This window comes from Hyperoodon ampullatus, assembly GCF_949752795.1.
Source record: "Hyperoodon ampullatus genome assembly, chromosome: 10".
Classification (NCBI taxonomy): Eukaryota; Metazoa; Chordata; class Mammalia; order Artiodactyla; family Ziphiidae; genus Hyperoodon; species Hyperoodon ampullatus.
The window spans coordinates 13,462,352-13,485,307 of NC_136923.1; the positions used below are offsets into that span (position 1 = coordinate 13,462,352).

General features: G+C 45.8%; 1 protein-coding gene across 1 annotated transcript in view; it reads left to right on the top strand.

The window, feature by feature from the left end:
* Positions 1-21,254, top strand: part of IL5RA (interleukin 5 receptor subunit alpha) — a gene marked incomplete at both ends in the record, with an annotated part of 28,993 nt that extends 7,739 nt beyond the window's left edge. The window contains 4 exons of the mRNA XM_079712989.1: positions 2,208-2,346; positions 15,149-15,245; positions 16,510-16,594; positions 21,168-21,254. Of these exons, the coding sequence (XP_079569115.1) occupies positions 2,208-2,346; positions 15,149-15,245; positions 16,510-16,594; positions 21,168-21,254 (408 nt within the window). The remainder of the gene's footprint in view (positions 1-2,207; positions 2,347-15,148; positions 15,246-16,509; positions 16,595-21,167) is intronic.
* Between the last annotated feature and the right edge of the window lie 1,702 nt (positions 21,255-22,956).

Sequence of the window (22,956 nt, forward strand, 5' to 3'; positions counted from 1 at the left end):
GGGTTAATAAATATTTACGAGCTGGCTTCTCTGTGGGATATACAGAGATAAATAGGTACTGTTTCTGCTATCAAGGGGCCTGGTCTACTGGATGCACTCACTCAGCCTCAGAGCTGCCTGACCATCGTTAATGTCAACGTGGATACAAAGGAGGGAGTGGACAAAGCAAGGTGCCAGGGCCTCCACCCAGGGGAGGGGAATTGAACGGAATCTTGAAGGAGGAATAGAAACTTGCTTAGTGGGAGAAGCAGAGATGGATTTTTTTTAGCCAGCACTTCCCCATGTATTTAAGCACACATGGCGAAAGACTGGCTTTCTTTTTAAAATTTCTAATCCACCCTACATTGGTACTTCTGTAAAATACAATAAAAATGATTTGCTAGAAAAATCACATATAGCCAAAGACAAGCCCAGTGATTCTGGGCGTGGACGCCATGGCAATGCCAGGTTGCTATGAAAGCTCCCAAATTGTTGTCTCCATTTCTATATTTATCTCCTCAAGGATCAGCAATAAACAGCTCCTGACTCACACCAGTCCTCCAACCACACCTGGAGTGGCAGGGGTTCTAGGCCAAAGGAGCAACCCCACAGCATGAGTGAGCACGGTTCCTTCAGCCCAGCGGCAGTAATGTAGTCAGCCTGGACATAAGGCCAACGCTGGAATCATAACTCTAGCTCTTACACTGGGACTTCTCCCAGAATGACTCTAAGATTTTGTTTAAAAAAAGAAATGGTTTCTCTTTTTAAAACCATGGTCATAGGCAATGGAAACCACTAAAGTGTTTAGCTTGATAGAAAAATGTGAACACATCTGCAGAATCGCAGAATTAATTTGGTAGCAGCATGAAAGCTGGGTATGGACGGAGAGGGGACATGTGGACATAGAATACCAGTTTCATGGCTACTGCAATGCTCCAAGCAAAAAATGATGAGACCTAAAATGGCAGTGGTTTTGGAGCAGGGATGAAGAAGGGAGAAACACATCCAGGAGTATGTAAGATACAGGCGGCCAGGGACACATCTCGGGTTTGGGGTATTAGCTGCATGGTGGGGACACTGACCAGTAGAGAGAATATAAAAGAAGGGTTTGATTGTGAGAAAACAGCTTCATTTCAACACTAGACAATGTTAGCCTGTGTTGCCTACAGCAAACTGGCATTTACTGAGTGCTTATTATTAGGTTGAACTGCCCAAAATGGCTGTTTTTGCAGGTCAAAAATGGGCTGGTGAATATTATCAGTTTTCATATGATACAACCCAATATATCTTTAAACTTAGGCTTTACAAAGTTAATTCCATTTAATTCAATAATCCATTAGGTGGTATGGTTCCTATTTTACAGATGAGAAAACTGAGGCTCAGAGAGGTCAAGGAAATTACCCTGCAGTTAGATGGAGGTAGACCTGGGATTCAAACCCCCTTCTTCCTAGATTCAAGGTCCTTGCTCTTTCTGCTTCCTTATGCCCCCTCCACCCCTTGCTCCTTGCCCCTTGGCTTGGGGTGAGACACTGTATCAGGGATCAGCGAACTTTCACTGTAAAAGGCCAGGTAGTAGGTATTTTAGGCTTTGCAGATCATACCGTTTTTGTCACAATTACTCAGCTCTGCCATCAATACAAGCAAATAGGCGTAACTGCATTCCAGTAACTGTGTTTGTGGACACTGAAATTTCAATTTCATGTACTTTTCATGAGTCACAAAATATTATTCTTTTTATATTTTTCAAACACTGAAAAATATATAAGTCATTCTTAGCTTGCAGTCCCTACAAAAACAGGTAGCAGGCCACATTGGCCATAGACTGTAGTTTGCTGGATCCTGTTGAATATGACGGAAGACATGTGATATTGTGAGTTAGGTGATTAGAGAATATCCAGGGACAAGATGAGGGAGGTTATGCATTCTGCTATGTGCCACTCCAGTCTTTCAGTCTGGAAATATCAGTTGGACCCGGATGGATCATCTAGATCTTACAGTTGCCTGTTTTATTTATTTTGGTTACTACATAGCTTTCCCCCCAAGGGTGACTGCCAACACCTCCATAGTGAAGCGGTCTAGAATAAACTGATCGATGTGAGTCTTACTGATTTTAAACGGGTCACTGAATACTGAGTCACGTTACTTACATACGACCTCCCATCCTGATGATTGCCATAATTTAAATTGCGTGTTCAGGGATTTTTACAATGCTATTTTTTCCCATTTAGACAGAAAAAATAACGACCAATACATTCATCTCCGTAATTGATGGTATTTCTCAGTATTCCATTCAAGTGAGAGCAGCAGTGAGCTCTGTGTGCAGAGCGGTGGGACCCTCCAGCGAGTGGAGTCAGCCTATTTATGTGGGTGAGTATCTCGTGTTTATTTTAAAGCAAGTGACCTTACTTGTGGTTATAACAGATCCTCCTGTAAAGTGTACACCCCTTCACTTGTGAGTCTTGAAATGCTTTCATGTCCCTACTAGGCCTCATCCTCTGTCAGTCTGCTGCCTTTTTTTGTTTTTTTTTTTACGGTACATGGGCCTCTCACTGTCGTGGCCTCTCCCGTTGCGGAGCACAGGCTCCGGACGCGCAGGCCCAGCGGCCACGGCTCACGGGCCCAGCTGCTCCACGGCATGTGGGATCTTCCCGGACCGGGGCACGAACCCGCGTCCCCTGCATGAACCCGCGTCCGCTGCATCGGCAGGCGGACTCTCAACCACTGCGCCACCAGGGAAGCCCCTGCTGCCTTTTTAACCAGAGGTGGATTTACCATGAGGCCAATGAAGCTCCAGTGTTCCAGCTTCTCATTAGCAAGAGCCCTTCCAAAGTCTAGTACTTTTTTTTTTCCCAGATTATCTGGTTCTACTTCTATTCAGTTTTTCCAAATTAAATTTTTTGTTTTGAAATAACTGTAGATTCATATTCAGTCATAAGGAATAATGTCGAGAGCTCATGTAGCCTTTACTCAGTTTCTCTCAAGAGTAACTTCTTGCAAAACTGTAATATAATATGGCAAGCAAACAAGTGGCATTGCTACAACCCACTGATCTTATTCAGATTTCATCGATTTCGTATCTACTCATTTGTGTGTGTACTAGTTCTATGCAATTTTATCGCATGTGCAGGTTCATGTATATGTCACCACAAGGGTCCTTCCTTTTGCCCCTTTTTAAGCACTTTCATTTCTCTCTCCTCTCCTCCATTCCTAACCCCTGTCGACTACTAATCTGGTCTCCATTTCTATAATTTTCCTATACCTAATTCTGAATTTATACTTTTGTTTCATTTCATAAAGAAGATTCCAAAACTGAATAAGCTCAGGGCCCACAAAATCTGGATCCAGCCCTGGGCCCTCAGCATAACAGACCTAGAGGATCCAAAGGACTGGGCATCACCTGGGCTCCTGCATTGGTTCTGCAGCTGTTTTTGTTTATGATTAAACTGACTAGCTTACTTGGCAAATAATATGATCATTGTATCTGTCTGTGGGATTGGAGAAGGGTGATGATGGTGGCTCTGAATGAAAGGGCAAATTTCCATTCTCCTTTTATGTCAGATGGCACTTCCATAACCTGGAGAGGTGGCCTTGCACCATGATGCTAGAAACATGTACACCCTGTGTTTGCTATTATCTGCGTATCTTGACCAGTTAAAAAACAACTAGTGTATCTCATGTATGTGCCACAGACATGCAGCCTGGGGAAGCAGACGTATGTGGCTAAGTGCTGCATAAGAGCTACAAGAACACAAAGAGGGAGGAAAAATTCTGGAGTCTTCCATAGAAAGCTCAGGTTTGATGCCAGCCTTAGCACGTACTGACTACATACCCTTGAACAAACCACTTCTCTCTGCCCATCCGTGGATTCCCAGGACTAAGGAGATAATTAATATCCACCTCTCCTGTCTCACAGGTTATTGTGAAATACAAACAACAATGACAGCAGATAACATTTATTGCTGACTATCCTCCAAGCCCTGTGCTAAGTGCTTCACATGCACTAGCTTCACTAATCCTATCCACCAAACTGTTCTGCAGATGAGAAAACAGGTTTCGAAAGTTTAGACAGTTTGCTTAACTCCGCATGGCCAGTGAGTGGCAGAGAAGGAATTCAAACCCAAGTTGACTGACGCCAGCACCAGAGACCTTAGCTCTATGGCATGGGGGCCGGGACGCTGCAAGCTGCACAGAGCTGAACAAATTAAAGATGTATTTAAGGGATCCTGGTAGCTAACTTTGTGGTTATGGCTGGTCAAGCATGTGAATATCACTCTCTCTCATCCTACAAGGTAGTTAACGCTCCACTGAAGGGTGTACCTAAGGAGAGATTCCTTTCGGCACATGCTAGGATTTTCTATCATTTCATTCATTCACTTAGGCTAATGGGTGTCTCTGCAGGACATTCCTGGGCAGAGACCCATGGGCCCATGTGGATGTAAGTCAGACCAGACGCATAGCAGGGAGATTTCCAAGGGAGCCTGAGAAAGACAAGGAAAGACCCGAGAAATGGAGCTGGGTTCTGAGTCTGCAAGGGGACTGGTCTCACTGAGTCGCTGAGTTTCCAAAGGGGAAAGGAGCCCCTAGAGCTGTGTGACACGACCAGCACAGCCTTATGGCACGGCCGCCACATCTCCGCACTGGGACTCAGAGGACCAGCATGAGCCTTGCTGGGAGAGGAAACCGAAAGGACAAAAGGAACTGAGAACCGGCCAACTGCACCTACTTCATGTTTCTGCCAAAGCCAGTCTTTCCCCCTCCCCACTGCATCCTCCCCAGGTCCAGGCCCCAACCTGACGAAACAGACCCACCGCACGCAGGCACCCCTTCCACACCACTTTATCTGCACAGACGGAATCCACTCTACGCCCCGAGAGGGGGACCAGCAGAAGAAACGTAAATCCGTCTCAGGGAATTTTCAACAAGGCTATGAATTTCTTCAAATGCCTGTGACAGAAGCTTAATTTTCATGACCCGCATTTGGTGGATTTTTTTTTTTAATGCTGTTATTCCCCAAAGGCCGAAAACTCATTGGCCCCCAATTATTGACATTTCGGAGTGTCTTCCCAACATCACTGCGCATACAGTTTCAGAGTTTTTTTTAAATTTCTTTAAAAATTCTGTTTGAGGACCTCAAACTAACTTGGAGACCAAGGTGGGAACCTTGGTTACAGAGCCAGTTCTGATTTTTTAGTGTTTGGGTTCTGAGTTCTCATCAGTGTTGTCTGCTGAGAGTTTAGAACCTAGAGAGCAGAAGAAAGCGAGAGGCAAATCAGGAGATCTAGGTTTTGGTCGTGGCTCGGCCAGTGCCTCGCTCCGACTGAAGTTAGAGATGCGGAGATAGTATTTCATGAGCCCAGTAATCAGAGACTGCTTCCACAGCTGTGTTGAGAGGGAGTCGCAAGTTACATCTAGGTCATCCAAAAGCATGGTCCCCTGTTGTCACCCCTGCAGGGGACAGAGTGGTGACCAGCGTGGCAGGGTTTGGCTGCCCCCGACCTAGTCAGTCACCTCTAACCCCTCTGGGTCTCAGTTTCCTCACCTGTAACATGAGAGTCTCCTCACTTGTAAGGTCTTCCCTGCTCTGCCTTTCATGTTCTCTTACCCCCATCAACCGCCGACAAAAGTGCTGAGAGATCGTGACCTGTGCTGAGTTTATTTTAAGCTTGTTTTTAATTTATTTTTCACTCTCCACTTTAGAGCTGCCGCCCCATGATTATTTTCTAAATAACAGCTTCCTAGCTTGTTCCCGGGCTCATTATCGTTTGCCCTCAGGTGTGCCTCACTGCCATCACCCACGGCAAATCCCATTTCATTTGCTGCTGGCCTGGTCATGAAGATGAGCTGATTAATATTACCACGTGCCTTATAAATCCATCCTTTCTGGAATTGACTTCCCTGCTCACTTTAGGATCATCAGTGAATTTAATCAATGCAGGTTCTCCACTGTCATCAGGATGATTAATAAACATCACAGGAAGCTCGGGCTCCTCTGGGACATTCCACATGGCTCTTCCTTGCCCGGGGAGGATGCAGCAATAATAATGCTCCGCTTGCAGCCTACCAAGCAGTGTTCCCGCTCCATTCATTTCCTCTAGACATCCTTCCTCCACTCCTACCTTGTCTTAAAAATGGCACCCTGGAGCCCTCTCCTTCCACTTTCACACCAAGGCCCGACACACATCACCTCTTTGTTAGACATTATTAAGTCCACCTCCTTTGAGGGAAACGGAGGCCCAGAGATATTAAGTAATTCAGTAGTTATCAAACAGCCAAGAAGTGGCTATTAATGGATAATATTCTCAAATAGGTGACATAGGAGTCAATTAGCGAATTGGAATAGATTCAATTTACTAATTAACCCATCATCACCCAGGGTTATTGAATCAAGAGAGAGACACCGGATGAGTAAGTTTTTTGACTGATGAAAAGGGAGGGCGGAGGAGACAGGACTGCTGTCCTGCTCCGGCTGGCAAGGTCCCTGGACAGTCAAGAGGCACAGGGGCAGCCGTCAGGGGTCCAGCCAGCCACAGTGTGCTCTTCACCTGCCCTGGAACTCTGCCCTCCTGTGTTGGGATTTCCACAACATGGAATACTTCTTTTTTTTTTCTCAGATGGAAGGAGCAGTTTCATCTTATCAGCCCTCATTCTCAGCTGCCCGTCCTCAGCTGGCCTCTCTGCCTTATCTGAAGGGCTAACTTTCCACTTTTCACACTTCTTCCTCCTTTTGCAACTTTCTTAACTTCCGGACTCCTCTGTTCCCTTGTTATCTGGGCCATCTCCTGTTTACCAAAACCTGGTGTCTCCTGAGTGGTTTCTGGTCTGAGTGAAGACATTCCTTTTCTCAAGCCCATCATCTTCTCTTCTCTCTCCCCTCCCGGAAGCTCAAATATCATGCAGGAAACAAGCAATAATGAAAACAAAGTTTCCTACAATAATGCCCTTCCCCGTGGACAAGAGCGTTACACATGTGTCCACCCAGCCGTGTTGCTGGTCAGGCTCAGTGGCTGAGTCCTGCGTATCAGTGACGGGTCTTCCCCCCCCAGCACAGGCCCTGCCCCTCAAACAAACAATTGGGTTTTGCCCTGACATCACTGAAGGCCGTATCTGAAAGCCAGGATCTATTTGATGATGGTACCAGGTACCAATTAAAATGTATTTACAAAAAAAAATACTGCTTTAGGCTTGAGATGTATAGCACTTACACCCCGGGGAGTAGGGGAAAGTTCACCGCTTTTCTCAGATGGTTCAGCTGTGCGGTCAAGGTCAACACGGGCGTCGGCTTTTCCTTTCGGGGCATCTTCCTCGAGACCTGTTACTCACAGGAAATCCTGGCCGTGGCTTTCTGTCACAGTTTGTTTGCTGTGTGTGTGTTTAGGGTGGGGAGAGCCTTACAGTCACATCACACATTCTAGAATCGGTAAGGACTTCATGAAAAGAGTTGGAAGCAGAAAATCAGGGAGGGAAGTAAGAACCGGGGCTGGGATGGAAGCAAGGCTCCCACAGGGAAACTCTCGTGCCTTTTTCCTCGGACTTGACATTCATGGGCTGTGAATGAGTGAGGAAACCCGGCACACCGGCCCCAGGGCACCTGGAATCAAAACCTGGAGGGCTTGGTGTCACCTTCGAGGTCCTCCAGCCCACCTCCTACATTTTACCCTTTGCCGGCTCCACCCTCTGACTCCGCGCCTGTGCTCTTTTTTTCTTTTCCTTTCGCCACCAACTTTCTTTCTACTTCCTCACACTATCGTGAAAAAGCGAGAAAACCAGGAAGGAGACAGGTGAAGGGGAAACACTGCAGAGGGCTCAGATCCACTTTCCCTGGGTCTTCCAAATGAATTCTGCAAATTCAAAAGCTTCTGTGAAGAAATGGCCGGCTTCTGGCTCATTAGTGACAAAAACTGATTGAGGAATAAAAAGTTGACCCAGTCAGTAACCTGAAAAACCCACTTGGCTTCCCTGAGGGTGATATAACTTGTGACGATGCTGGGTTTTCTTTGTAAATGGGGGGTGTCGGGTTGGTAAATGTGGTGGCCGCTTTGATCCACTGTTTCCTTTTCCCCAGGCTCCTGCGGTTTCCAGGCTGGTAGCCCCACGCCTGGCAGCCCTACCGCTTACTCGTTCCCAACGGGGGAGCAGAACCACTTCAGCCCCGTGGCCTGGGGGAGGGCCAGCAGGGAGCCTTCAACTTCTGTCCCCAGATGTCGGGAGCAGGGAGCTCCCCTGTGCTTTCAGGCCCGGCCGCCTGGAGGTGTGGTGTCCACACCAGACTGCCACGCGTGACCTCGGCCTCGAGATGGGCCCGCCAGATGATGGGAGGAAGGTGGGACTCCCCTCTTGGGGCAGGCACTGTGCTTGGCGTGTTCACCTATGTTATCTTATGTATCTTCACAAACACAGGATTTTCCTAATTTACAGATGAGCAAAGACACGCACAGGGGTTAAGGAACTACCCCAAGTGACAGAGCTAGGAAGTGATGGACCCGGACGTAGAACACAGCCACAGGACTGGGTCCACGTCGTGCTCTTTCTGTGGTGCTTGTCACCCCGTGGGTGACAGTGCCAGCCAGGGAGACAGAGGCAGGAGGATTGGCTGTGGAGACTGGCGGCAGTGAAAGGGTTGCCCTGCCAGCTCATGAGCTGGTCAGCCTCCATGGAGCCCAAGCAATGGGGACATTTTCATTGACCTCTTCAGGCTACTCTGGTCTAAATACCCCCTTAGGAGGTGTCCACAGCGTTCATGTTAATACAAACCTCCTTGGGGTGAGGACCGCCGTGCTTTATGCCCTTTCCTCCTCCCTCGTATCTTCAATATTTGGTGTTTTCTTTCCCTCCAGGCCTGAGCTTATGACTCTGCCTTCTGAGGATTCTGAAAGGGCTCCAATCTTAGCCTGGCTGTGATGATTTAGGGAAATTATCTTGATGCCTTACTGCTGACACGATGTGTTTAATCATAATCACAGTTATAATAACATTCATTGAACACCTACTATGAACTAGCACCGGGCCAATCACTTTACAGGAATAACTCAGCCAGTTCTTATCCCTGTTGAACAAAGCAGGTGATGGAAGCTCCTGAGGGCTCCCTGCTCAGGGTCACCTCTGTTGCAAGCGGCCGAACCAGGATGAAAGCGCTTCACCCCTGTTTCTTACTTCTACGTGAAGACTGCAGCCTCTGCAGCCAGCTTTCAGTTGCTTTAGCAGGTTGGTAGAACAGGGCCAGCAAACCCCTTACAGGGAAGAAAGTTCTGGGTTGCCTAGGGCCCCAGAAAGCACACACCTCTTGGTGCTGTCTGCAAAGAAGAAGAAGATGGCAAAGAGGAGTTCTCTATTTAGTTTCATCAGGTCGTGTCCTACTGGGGACAAATGCAGACCAACAGTACAGCAGTGATCCCTCTAGGGAATCCTGAGTGCACAAAGGTACACCCCCCCACACACCCCTCATCCCAAGCATCTCCATGTCCTTTCCATATTTTGGGTCACTGAGCCCAATTTCCCCAGATGAACACAGAACACGTTCTGTGCATTTTGCTCTGGACCCTGGACTACCTATGTTCCGTCCACTGAGGCTGCATTTGCCGACCCCTCTCTTTCACTCTCCCGAAATCAGGTAAAGGGATTTTTTTTCCCTAAAAAAAAAAAAACCTCCCACAATCCACTTGACAGCTGCCTTAGAAAGCTCACCCACCCAAAGGACTTGCTTATGATTTTTGCTTGCATTGTGAGCCTGTGACCGGCTTGGCGGGTCCCTTCACAGACGACGCCGCAGCCTCCCGCTCTAATGAGAGACAAGTGCAGGAGGCTTCATAGACTAATGCACCTGCATCCTCTCAGTTATCCAGCCCTGTCAGTGCCCTCAGAACTCCTCCCAGCGCCTGCTGGTTTAACAGGGTAGGGCTGCTTCACTGGAAGAGCCCCATCAATTTACTAATGAGCTCTTTTCCTGCAGAACCTATTGCTGAGTCTGAAATTAGATTCAAATGCAATATGGAATCCCTAGAAGTCATACTTGTATGAACAGCTTAACGGTGGAACAAGCCTCCAAACCAAATCGACCTTCTGAGAGTTATTAGTCTGAACTACAAAGATCACACAATTCTAGAACAAGTGGGGCTGCAGCACCGGGAGGAAAATGACTTGACAAAGCTCTGAGGGCAGCCAGAGGCAGAGCTGGGACGAGGTCCAGGGCCTGATTCTCTCTAACCACCATGCTATTCGTCCCCCTCTGTCCCTTTCCCACCATACACTCCCAGGACATACAGCACGAGCAGAATTTTCATTAGTTGGCTAATTCTCAAGGTTAAATGGTCGAGACGTCAGAAACTGAGGGAGCCAAGGTCACCCAGAAACCAGACAGCTGAGCTCCCAAATGCTCCAAGTTGGCAATATTGGGAGAACATCCTAGAATGAGGTGCAGAGTCTGAAGGGCTTCTTCTCCTTGGCAGGACAGGCTTTGCGACTTGGTCTTTCTAAAGCTCATCTCTGCATAACCAAACAGTGGCGCCCATCAATTTCTTGAAAAGAGACATCTGTGGCTTCCGTGTTAATGGCAGAAAACTCATTCTTGAGTCAGAAAAAAGATTCAAGTTACCTTGAAACGCTTGTTCTTATGAAAATGTCCAACGTCAGAGACCCCAGAATTCAAATTAATGATGTACCGAGGGGCCTCCCAACTTTTACAGAATTGAAATTCTTAATCATTTTGACCGGAACGATATACACTGTCAGTGGGAACTGTACCCCTGTTCTACCTTCAGTGAAGTCAGAGGAGGTGCTGTCTTTAATTCATTTTACTTACATAACTGACTCTCAACTTCATTTTTGCATTAATAAATAACGTAACGGTAGATAATCCCCAAGCAATTTCCATTTGGTAGTGAACATGTGAAACCTTTTTCTTGCACTGAATTTACGTGCCAGTTTAGGTTTTCTTTGCAGTAAAGCTGACCTCGGCTCTGCTGTCTGGGAGGTTAGCTCTGTTCTCAGGTGGCAGTAGGGGAGTAGTTTTGAAGCAAGGTGGGACACTGCAGAAACCAGGAGGGGAGAAATGACTCATGTGCCCCCTCCCTCCAGGCAGTGACGGTGACTTTGCTTTCCACACAGTACCCTGCATGCACCACTAACTTTCTTTTGATCGAAAGAAATAAAATCAGTTGCCTCTCCAAAGAGGTTTTGTTAATTCAGAGAGAATCTTCACTTATCACTGTGAGCGCTCAAGTGAACAGCTAGAGAGTGGTTTAACTGAAAAAGTTTGTGTAAGCACGCTCAGAAGTGAACGGCACTTTTATCAGGACCTGACATACCAGCCTGCAGAGAATTGCACAATTTGAGACGCCAACGGGACCCAGGGTGCCACCCTGATAATACTGAAAACACCACTCATTCTTTCTGCAGGACTCAAGCTTCACCTGTTTAACCTACTTGCAAACAGGAATAATTTTGCTACTGGCATAACCCTTGCTAAATTTATATTCCATGTATATGAGTCTAGAGTTTCTGAATGTACTTGTTAGGGGACTTGCATAATGGTTCAGAGTGCGCTACAGTAAGTTTCAGAGATGGGGCAATGAGGCAGGCAGAATCCCTTATTCAGGAAATCAGAGTGGGAAATAAAGCGAGCTGGTATTTGATTTCATGGTAGTAGTTTGTCCCAGTTGCTCTTTATATTAGCTACGTGCAAGTGCAGTAAAAACTAGGTTTAACGGGACACTCGGTGACAATCCAGAGAACTGAATACTAATCCTAGAACCAGTGAGTGTCTATGGGATTTGGGAAAATAAAAGGTTTGTAAAATGATGAAAAGCAGAGCCCCAGAGAGCCAAGGTGTGGCTACCACCTGTTTGTAAAACAGCTATAAATACATGAAACTTCTTTTTCAACGCCATGGTCAGAGATTTTAAATAAAGTGATTCGGTCCTGGCTAGAGCCCAGGGAGCATCGGGAGGACTGGTAGCTTACAAGGCAGCCCCCTTCTACTGCAGACACAGCCCGCAAACCCAGCCACACCCAACAGCTGAGACACCACAACAAAACAGGGCTGCCTTGGAAGGAAGCGGTATCCAGCCGGGAAGAGGATGCTCGGGAGGGTATTCCGTGACAGAGAAATGTTTAGGATGTGTTCCGTGAAGCGCCTGCCCATGCAGTGGGTCCTGGGTTTGGGGGTGGTGGGCAGTGGGACGGGGTCCCTGCACCGTGGTTAAGAGCACGGCTGCTCAGCACGTCCTGGGCTTCACCCCCAGCTACTAGCTGTGGTCCTCAGCTGACCCCCTCCGCCCTTCTCTGCGACAGCTCCTCCATCCATCAAACTAGGACAGCAGCGCCCACCCTGAAGCACTGCTGTGAGAATTCAAGTGAGATTGCAAGGTGAACACTTTGCAGAGTGTCTGGTAACTAAAAAGGGAATGTCAAAACATGTGTAGAAGATAAGCTATTGGTGACTGCTGGTTTCTGATAACTTTTATTTTTTGTTCTTTTCTACAACTTTCCAACTTTCACCAATGAAAATATACTAAAGTCAATTTTGTGAGAGGTCAGTATACACCAAACGACAATGCCGCGGATTGGGTCAGGGGTACTAAAAAATGTGCTGGATTGAGAGCATTCTTAAGGGTCAGAGTTCAACTTCCTCATTTTTGCAGATGAGGAAACTGAGGCCCAGAACGGCCACCTTCACAACAAGCTAAGAATAGAACCCAGGTTTCCAGACTAGGCAAAGTCATGACACAAAAGCATGCATATATTGCGTTTATGGTGGTACAGATGAACCTATTTGCAAAGCAGAAATAGAGACACAGATGTAGAGAACAGACGTGTGGACACCGGTGGTGGGGAGAAAGTGGGGTGGGATGAATTGGGAGGTTGGGATGGACATATATATGCCATTGGGTATGAAATAGATAACTAGTGAGGGCCTGCTGTACAGCAAGGGGAACTCTACTCAGTGCTCTGTGGTGACCTGGATGGGAGGGAAATCCAACAGGGAGGGGATATGTGTATACATATGGCTGGTTCTCTTTTATTTATGGTTGGGTGTGATGTACTGGTGTAAACCAAGTGGATGAGGAAAGGAGGGAGGGGCTACAGAGAATGAGAAGAACCCAAGTGCCTTCCAAGGATTCCAGTTTGGGATGTTAGAAGACGGGAGATCAGAATGGGGAAGTTATGAGGGAAGTTGTTTTGATGTGAAGAAGGGTGTGAGTTTGGTTTTGAACGTTGTCAGCTTTGAGACACATCCCAGTGGGTTCCACCTACAGGCAGTCTCAGATCCAGACTGGGAGCTGGGCAGGGATAAAGACTCGGGAGAGGATGCCATGGAATTAAAAGACGAAGCTGTGCTCAACAAACATTTCAAAGTTCAAAGAATAGACCATAGTGGCAAATACCAAAGGGTTATTAAGGCTGAGCGGTGAGGGGCAGTTGAAATTAGAAAGCGGGGAAGGAAATGATATTGAAGAAGAGGAATATTTGGGTAAAGGAGCCAGTGGCTTGGTTTCCAGGTGGGTGCAACCATCAAATCTGAAATTCAGGAGGGAGGTCAGGAAAAATAAAGTTGGAAAAAGAAACTGACCGTCCTTTGGCTTCAACCAGGAGGAAGCCACCAGCAAATTTTTAAAGTGCTTTCTGAGATGGGAAAATGAAGCTGCCTGAATCCCTTATTCAAGAAATGAGGCTGGGAAACAAAGTAAGGAGGTATTGGATAATAGTTGGGAGAGATGGTAGAGCAAAGTAACGGCTGATTCAAGATAAAGGACTCTATGAATATTTGAAAGCAGAAGGGAAGAGATGAAGGAGGAGAGATTAAAGCTTTTGGGAGGTAGAAGATAAACCTCAACTAAGAGTTCTCAGGAGGCCAGAAAAACAAAAAAAAAAAGTGCACGAGATCAAGGCAACAATGGAATCACTAGCATTAAATCCTCAAGACATCTCTCCATCCTGATACCTGGAAAGATTTGAGTTTTAAGTACTTTGGGGCTTTTGGAAGTCTTAAGATATTTACAAGGGACTTGAAAATTCCACTTACATTCACTTATCATTTTCTAATAGAAACCGTTAATGGCAAACCAAGGATTAGGACCTGCTTCTCCTGGGGGGGCGGTGTATATCTCACCTCTGTACTTAGAGCTGCTGTCACTAAATTACCTGTGTCTTTATTTGCTTATCGACTTCTTCCCTCAATTGCAGGAAGGGAGGGTTCACATGTTTTCTTTTAACGCTGTCTCCCAGCAACATGTATAATGTCCCACACATAATAGGAGCCCAATAAATACTGGCTAAATGGGTGGATAAAGGAACGAATGAACACAGAAAGGACCCATGCATTCAGGAAGATAACTCAAGATTTGCATTCTTCTCTAATAATGAATCAGACAGTTTAGCAAGCAGGTTACCCTTTAAACACCATTTGGTAAATGGCCTTGGGTTTTTCTTGAAGGTATTTCCAGTACCTTAAAAAAAAAAAATCACACACACCCCAAAGCTATCATCAAAGCCCACAGAAGAACCTATCCTTGAGCATAGATTAGAAGCAAATTTAACTAGATAAGTCAGGCAGCATGCGGCATGTTTATACTTTCTGTACTGAATCAACTTAGCGTCTACGTTTCCATCTGTGAAAACAGGTATAATCGTAAGAGGTGTTGTGAGGATAATTCAGATTGTAAACTTACAACCGAGTCTGATACCTTTGCTGTGAACTATGAGTATTATAGTTCTTCCTCTAAAAGTACTTCCTCTAAAAGTCCAACTTTGTAAAATGTTTTGATTGTACTGCAATTAGGTTACTGAGTAGGTTTACATTTTTGTACCTTTTTCATCTAAAAACCTTAGTACTCACCAAAAGCTGCTAAGCTCCAAGATCCAGCTGGCATATTACCTAAAATATACTCCATAAATATCTGCTCACTGATTAAATAATGCCTCAAGATTAAAAGTGGCCTCATTGCCATCGCCATTATTTCATTTCACTCTTGTATCAACTTTGTGAGATGGATGCTCCCTGCCCACCCTGCCCCATTTTACAGATGAGAAATTTAAAGCTCGGGGAGGTTAAGCTACTTTCCCAGCATCACCCAGCACCTTCAACCCAGACCCAAGCCCCCTTATGCCCTAGTGTAGTCATCTCTCTTTTCTGCTGATGATTCTAGTTCTGATTTCTTTTTTTTTTTTTCATTAGGAAACAATGAGCCAAAACCCTGGACAAAATGGTTCCTTATTGCAGTTACGGTGACCATCTGCTTGATCTTGTTAATTTTCTCACTCATCTGCAGAATGTAGGTATTCTTTTTATTTGGGTGCTTTCACTGGGATCTAAATATTGGATTTTTACCTTCTTGCCATGCATCCACTGGATGGAGGGTTCTCGTTATCAGGTGGAATTTACGATGTTTTTGTGTCTTCCTGGACAGCCTTTCCAAGATGAGTGTGGACCAAATAAAAAACTGGGAAATAGTAGGTGATTTACAGAAACTGGACACAGAGCACAACACAGCCCTCAGTCGTTAGATACCCCCTTCCTGAATTTGCCGACAGTCTATTATTCATCTCCGTGAAGGATTTTTTTTTTGGCTGCACAGCGTGGCATGCGGGATCTGAGTTCCCCAACCAGGCATCAAACCCGTGCTCCCTGCAGTGGAAGTGTGGATTCTTAACCACAGGAATGCCAGGGAAGTCCCTCTATGAAAGTTTTTACATTTGTGTTTTTTTGATTCCCTGACTGCCTTCCACTCCGTACTTGGTTGCCTCTGTTGAGCCCCCAGGGCGTGCTTGTTCTGTCTTGGGTAAAGGAAGGCATCCCATTGGACGCTGAACTCACTCTGGTGCCTCCTGTTATGATCCCCAATTATGAGGCACCAACTCCTACCCTGGTCCTTTGGTCATCCAGTCCCTTACTGGCTGATCGTTCCCAGGTCAGACACAGATTCTAGAAGTGTCATGCAGATTTGGTGGCCAAACCGAGAGCTTACAAATGGCCCCATAAGAACTTCTCATCCCTTCTGGCGTCCAGGAAGGCCAAGTGCCACTTAGGAGGCTGCAGAACATGTTCTATCTTAGCTTTTTCATAATTTAGAAAGTGACTTTTATTTTAAACAGCTTCACTATTATAAATGTCTTATCAGATGGCATCTATAGGCTGGGGGGGCGGTTGGCAGCTCAAAGGAGAAGAAAAAGACAGTAAACCCTGAGAGCTGGCGCCTAGGGGGAGGGGCCGCCTACCAGCATCGTGGGTAACCCTGGGGCCCCACGCACTTGATGTACATCATTTTCAGAAATCAGGCCTGGTAACATGCACCAACATGAAGCAATTGCCATTTTGTCTTTCTTGGATGATTCAGAAGTCACATCAGAGCCTTGTAGTACCCCCAAGGTCTTCAACTATTATTACACTGTAGATATTTGGAAGTCTTAGTCAATGACGATTTTGAATTCACAAAACAGCAGGTCCAGGGATTAACTAGGTCAAGTATTAGAGTAGATATTTAAGGACAAGAAAGGCTGTTCTTGCTTATCTATTTCCCTCCTTTACTCTGTTTTCAGGTGCCACTTATGGACCAAGTTGTTTCCACCTGTTCCGGCACCAAAGAGTAATATTAAAGAATTCTTTGTAACTGTCAACTATGAGGTAATATTGAAGGTTCTTATGATATGTCATATCTGCCCAGGGTTGGGTCCCCAGGGATCTGTCACTGGGTCATTCGTTTTCCATGTTACAAGGCAGGGTCTTTACCCAGGAGGACAGGTGACTTCATGTTGCTTTAGTCATTCTGCTCTTCGGCTGACTGTTTTAATATATGTTCATTACAGTCTTTGAATATTGCAAAGGTTCTACTCAATTATGAGTGTCCTCACCAGTCAGACTTGAACTTTTATTTTCTATCACCCAGCTCTTATCACCCAGACCCTGGGCAATTCCTTCAACCCCATGGGCCCTGACTTCCATTTCTGCACAGTAAGGGGCACAGATGAGATGGTCCAATGACCTGTTTAGCTCTGACGTTCTAACAATCAATGTTTCTACACATGGGTACCCCAATCAGTAAAGTTTTTCAGAGGGATTTTTCCTAGTTCCTTAGTATAAAGAACCATAGAAAAGGCAAATGATTTCCCCAAATATGTTTTCTTAGGCGCTGTTAACCATTCAGAGCACTCAGGCTTAACTGAATGCTCACTTACCAATGGCATCCAATGGTTCTAGCATCACATGGTAGAAGTCATCCTTTCCCTAGTGAAATGCCTTGGCATCTTTGTTGAAAATAAGTTGTTCATGTATATCTGTGTCTATTTCTGGACTATTAGGTTGCATTGATCTATTTGTCTATCTTTATGCTAATATAATACTATCTTGATGACTAGAGCTTTATTGTAAACTTGGAGACCAGGTAGTGTAAGGCTTCCAAACATGACTGTTCAAAGTTGTTTTGGTTATTCTAGGTCCTTTTTATTTCCATATAAATTTTACAGCCAGTTTATCAATTTCAACAAAAAAAGCTGCTGGGATCCTGATCAGGACTGTCATGTATTATAGGTGCATTTGGGGAGAAGTGACATCTTAAACATAAAGAGTCTTCCAATCTGTAAATGTGACATCTCACCTTATTTTTGTAGGTTTTCTTTAATTTTTGTCAGCAAGGTCTTGTGATGTTCAGTGTATTGCAGGTTGCTTGTTAAATCTGTCCTTAAATTGAATGGTTATTTAGATCAGGGGCCAGCCGACTTTCTGTGAAGAGCCAGATAGTAAACATTCAAGGGCCAAATGCTTTATCACACTGCCACTGTAGTGGGAAAACATCCACAGATGATATGCAAATGGCTCTGGCCAATAAAACTTTATTTACAAAACCAGGCAATGAGCCAGACTCAGCCCACAGGCTGCAGACTGCAGACCCTCATCAAGCAATTTTCTTAATAAATTTCATTTTCTCTCTGATAAAGTTACTCATGGTAGGATGAGTCAACTGGTGACTGGTAGTAGGGGCGTTTGGGTCGATCACTCACTCACCAAAGTGAATCACTGCAGTAAGCGGTGACCTTTCTTTAGAGTTTGCAGTTCCGGTGTTTGGGATGATTTAGCGGATGACAGTTACTGACCTACTGAAGCAGAGAATAGAGGCTGGTCCAAGAGTCACGCCTACCCTCAGTTCCACCCTTGTGGTCTCCTTTATCAGGGGGACCACGGGCTTGCTCTGGTTAACCCGTAGCTTTTCTGGAAGGAAAGTGTGCTGCACTGTGAAGCTTGTTTCGCTTCCTGTGAATTCGTGCTGTGGATCCCTCCTGGATCTGGCACACTCACGCCTGGAAAGCACCTGTGCTTTAAGCAGCAGACTCAAGTCATCTGTCCCAGCCTCTTAATAGAACATCTTAGTGCTGGCATCTCATTTCCCTTCACAGCCCCCAAAGATTTCCTTGCACATTCTGAGGTTGGTAAAAGAAACTGGCTTAACAGCTTACTGTGTAAGTTTGCGGTTTGTTGTTAATTAAAATCAAGTTATGGGGATTTCCCTGGTGGTTCAGTGGTAAAGAATCCGCCTTCCAGTACAGGGAACGTGGCTTTGATCCCTGGTTGGGGAACTAAGATCCCACATGCCGCGGGGCAACTAAGCCAGCGCCACAACTACTGAGGTCAGCGCCTCAACTAGAGAGCCCGTGTGCCGCAAACTACAGAGCCCACACGCCCTGGAGACTGCGGGCCACAGCTAGAGAAGAGAAAACCTACACGCCAAAACTAGAGAGAAGCCCGCACAACTAAGACCCAATGCAGCAAAAAAAAGAAAAACCAAACATCAACTCATGAGTGCAAAACAACAACTCTTGGGGTAGACAGGCTGGTTTCAGAATAAGCAAAGGATTCATGTCAAAACCCATCACTGCCAAGCTCTTCTGGACAACGCACTCTCCTCTCACATTGCAGCGGATCAGGAAAAACAGATCAGTGAGAGGGACGGGGTGGGGCGGGAGGGCCGCAGGGTGGAGGGGGAGAGTGGGGAGAACTGGGGAAATGAAGGGTCACCTCCTGCTCTCAGTTCTACCACCTCCACCTGGAGGAGTAGGTGCCTCAGTACAGAGCTGACCACAGCTGGGCCACGTGCGGCAGGGCCCCAGCCTCTACCTTCAAAGGCAGAGCCTGTGCAACCCACTTTTGGGGCCTTTGCTACAAGGACAACGAGGGGGCCCATTAGAGTTATGGGCAAAACGCCAGGAAGCCTCCCGCTGGTGGGAGAGGAAACCCTGTGCTTTTCATCACAGCTCACACCTCTAAGCTTGATGTTGGTACCCAGAATCCTGGGGTTCAGAGGGTAACTGCCAACCCAGAGAGGTTGTTAAGCATGTTTTTGCTTGTCCAGGCCTGAGTTAGAAATTGTTCTGTAATGTTCAAGACACAGGTTCTGGTGGGAGGAGAGGGAGGGAGGAAGCAGGGGGATGAGCTTTTCAGCGATAAAAAAGACGCACTGCAAAAACTCTTCTTCTGAGCTTTCCATTTGTTATGGACTGGTTTCCAGCCATTCATTGTTTCTACGCTGGTAACCGGAGAGGTTTCCTTCCGAGATTAAGTAGACAACAACCTATTAAAAGTACATAAGGCAAAGAGCACAGCTGCCCTGTTCATCACTGCGTATTCAATGCCATCACGTGGTGTCCAGTGCAAAAAATGATGTGCTGGGACTTCCCTGGCAGTGCAGTGGTTAAGACTCCACGCTCCCAATGCAGGGGACCTGGGTCCAATCCCTGGTCAGGGAACTAGATCCCACATGCATGCTGCAACTGAGAGCCCATGTGCCGCAACTAAAAAAGATCCCACGTGCTGCAACTAAGACCCAGTGCAGCCAAAAAAACAAACGTGTGGAATGATTCCTACATTGTTGGTGGGAATGTAAGTTGGTGCAGCCACTATGGAAAACAGTATGGAGGTTCCTCAGAAAACTAAAAATAGAACTACCATATGATCCAGCAATCCCAGTCCTGGACAAAACTATAATTCAAAAAGATACATGCACCCCTGTGTTCACAGCAGCAGCACTGTTAACAATAGCCAAGACATGGAAACAACCTAAATGTCCATCGACAGATGAATGGATAAAGAAGATGTGGTGCATATATACAGTACAATGGAATACTACTCAGTCATAAAGAATGAAATAATGCCATTGGCAGCAACATGGATGCAACTAGAGATTATCATATTAAGTGAAGTCAGTCAGAAAGAGAAAGACAAATACCATATAATATCACTTATATGTGGAATCTAAAATATGGCACAAATGAACCTATCTACAAAACAGAAACAGACTCATAGACATAGGGAACAGACTTGTGGCTGTCAAGGGTGGGGTCGGGGGGGAGGGATGGGCTGGGAGTTTGGGATTAGCAGATGCAAACTATTATATATAGGATGGATAAACAACAAGCTCCTACTGTACAGCGCAGGGAACTGTATTCAATATCCTGTGATAAACCATAATGGAAAAGAATACAAAAAAATAATATATATGTGTAGAACTGAGTCACTTTGCTGTCCAGCAGAGACCGGTACAACACTGTAAATCAACTATACTTCACTTAAAAAATATGAAAAAGATGTGCTGAATGAGTAAAGGGGGTCAAAGAATACAATCTCTTACAGGAGGTATTTTTTTGGTCATGAATTTTGTAATTAATATCAGCATTATCTATAATAGCCAAAATTGGACATAATACCCCTATTTTAAGGGAAGACGAGAGTCAACTGTGGATAGCATACAATGGAACTATTCAGAATGAGGCAGCCAAAGAACATACAGTCATCCCTCAGCATCTGCAGGGAGCATGGTTCCAGGAGACCCGGCGGGCACCAACATCTGCAGACGCTCGGGTCCATTATGTAAAAGCGTGAAGCCTGTGGATACCGAGGGCTGGCTGTATGGAATTTAAAATAGGATGTGATGCTACGCAGAAAGAAATCCACTTATAAAGCTCTTCATATAACTGTAAAGATAACTTTCTATCTAGAAAAAAGGGCTGAAGACAAACAGTGGGCTGTGCTTGGGAGTTAAGTTCATCGGTATTTTTTGGTTTTCTTCCTACTTATTTTCCATATTTTCTTCAGTGACCATTTACTATTTTCATAAGCAAAATTGACTTGAAACCAATTGTAAAGAAATTCAAAGACTCAAAAAGTTCTCTAAGAGAAGACATCTAAGGAAGGATGGTTTGTTTTGCAGAAAACTGGTTCCAATGAAACAGAAATTGAAGTCATAAGCTATGCGGAGGAGGCTGGATCTGAGACCCTGGAGGACTCCGTGTTTTGATTGTCCCTGGAGCACTGTCAAAACCAACTCACGCTCACGAGCCCCGGGGATAAGAATGGGAACAACTGCTTCTTGGCTAAGGGGAGTTTGGAGTTTACCAGACACTCAATTTAGCTGCAAGGAGAAAAACACCCAGACAAATCCCTAACTCACACAGGCTGATTGATTCATTGATTCATCTGACTGTCCTGCCAGGTCTGATTTCTGCACAGGGCAGCACCTCCTCACCTGCCAGCCTCCTGATCTGCATCACCCACCTCAAACACTTCTGCACAAGAGACAGTTATTAAGGCTAACGTCAACTGTGTTTACTCTGGTAGTGCCAGGTTGACTGGTTCAGCTGCCAATGGTAACGATCAGCTAAAATCTCAGGAAGAAAGCATTTTGCACCATCCTGGAGTGAATAGTGAACTTGGATTGAAGACTATCTTCCCTATAGCAAGTGGGAGCCATGGTGTTTTTATTCTGAGTTCCGGAATACTTTTTCTTTCAAGTAGTGTGTGTGTGTGTTTATGTGTGTATGTGTGTGTGTGTGTGTGTGTATGTATGTATATGTGTGTGTGTGTGTGTGTGTGTGTGTGTGTGTGTGTGTGTGTGAGAGAGAGAGAGAGAGAGAGAGAGAGAGAGAGAGAGAGAGAGAGAATCTAAAGTTCTATGGGCACAATCAAGTTAGTGTCATCTGATGCAAACCAATTTCAAAACATAAGAAGCTAACATATCAGTCCATACCAAAGGAGGGGACAGGATTTTCTTTGAAGATTATATTCTCAAAGCCAGCCTTGATATTCTGGGAATATACTGAGAAAAGCATTGGGTGGGATTGTGTTGGAAGGGGATCACTTAATTAAGAATGAATTTTCTGAAAAGACGTCTGCTTGCAAAGGCTTGCAAAGACTTCAGAGCAACCTGTTGGGCATCTGGTCAAGTAGTGCTGGGGCAACACTAGCCTTGGAGGTTTGGAAGGGGTCCTACAGGTATCCCAACAAACATGCCAATCTAGACAGGAATTCCTCCTCTAACATCCTCCTGTATGAGTCTGCAACTAGATGGGTGGCCCTTGTGATGGGCCATGGGCTACAGGTAGAACCAAGTACAGGTGTGTCCTGGGCAGAGAGGGGTTAGGAGGGACAGTTGGTACTTGAAGGGATCCAAACAGTGCTGACTGTACACGGCCCTGGAGCAGGAAGCTTAGAACAGGGAAAGGTCACGGGGCTCAGAACGAACCTCCACCATGGCAGACTCTTGACATGCTTTGAATAGTTGATTTAGTCAGTCTGATCGAGGAATGAGGCATGTTGACTACCAAATACTTCCAGGGGTTGCGTTTCTTTTCGTTTCTTTATTATTATTATTTTTTGGTTGCGTTGGGTCCTCGTTGCTGCACGCGGGCTTTTCTCTAGTTGCAACGAGTGTGGGCTACTCTTCACTGCAGTGCGCAGGCTTCTCATTGCAGTGGCTTCTCTCATTGTGGAGCACGGGCTCTAGGAGCGTGGGCTTAGTTGCTCCGCGGCATGTGGAATCTTCCCAGACCAGGGCTCGAACCCATGTCCCCTGCACTGGCAGGTGGATTCTTAACCACTGGGGAAGTCCCCAGGGGTTGTTTTTCTGATAACCATCCACTGCAAAGAGCAGGGACCTGGGCCCAGGACAGTAGGCACAGCAGTCTGGCAGCTGTCAGTTATTGCCTATTTCCAAGAGTTAT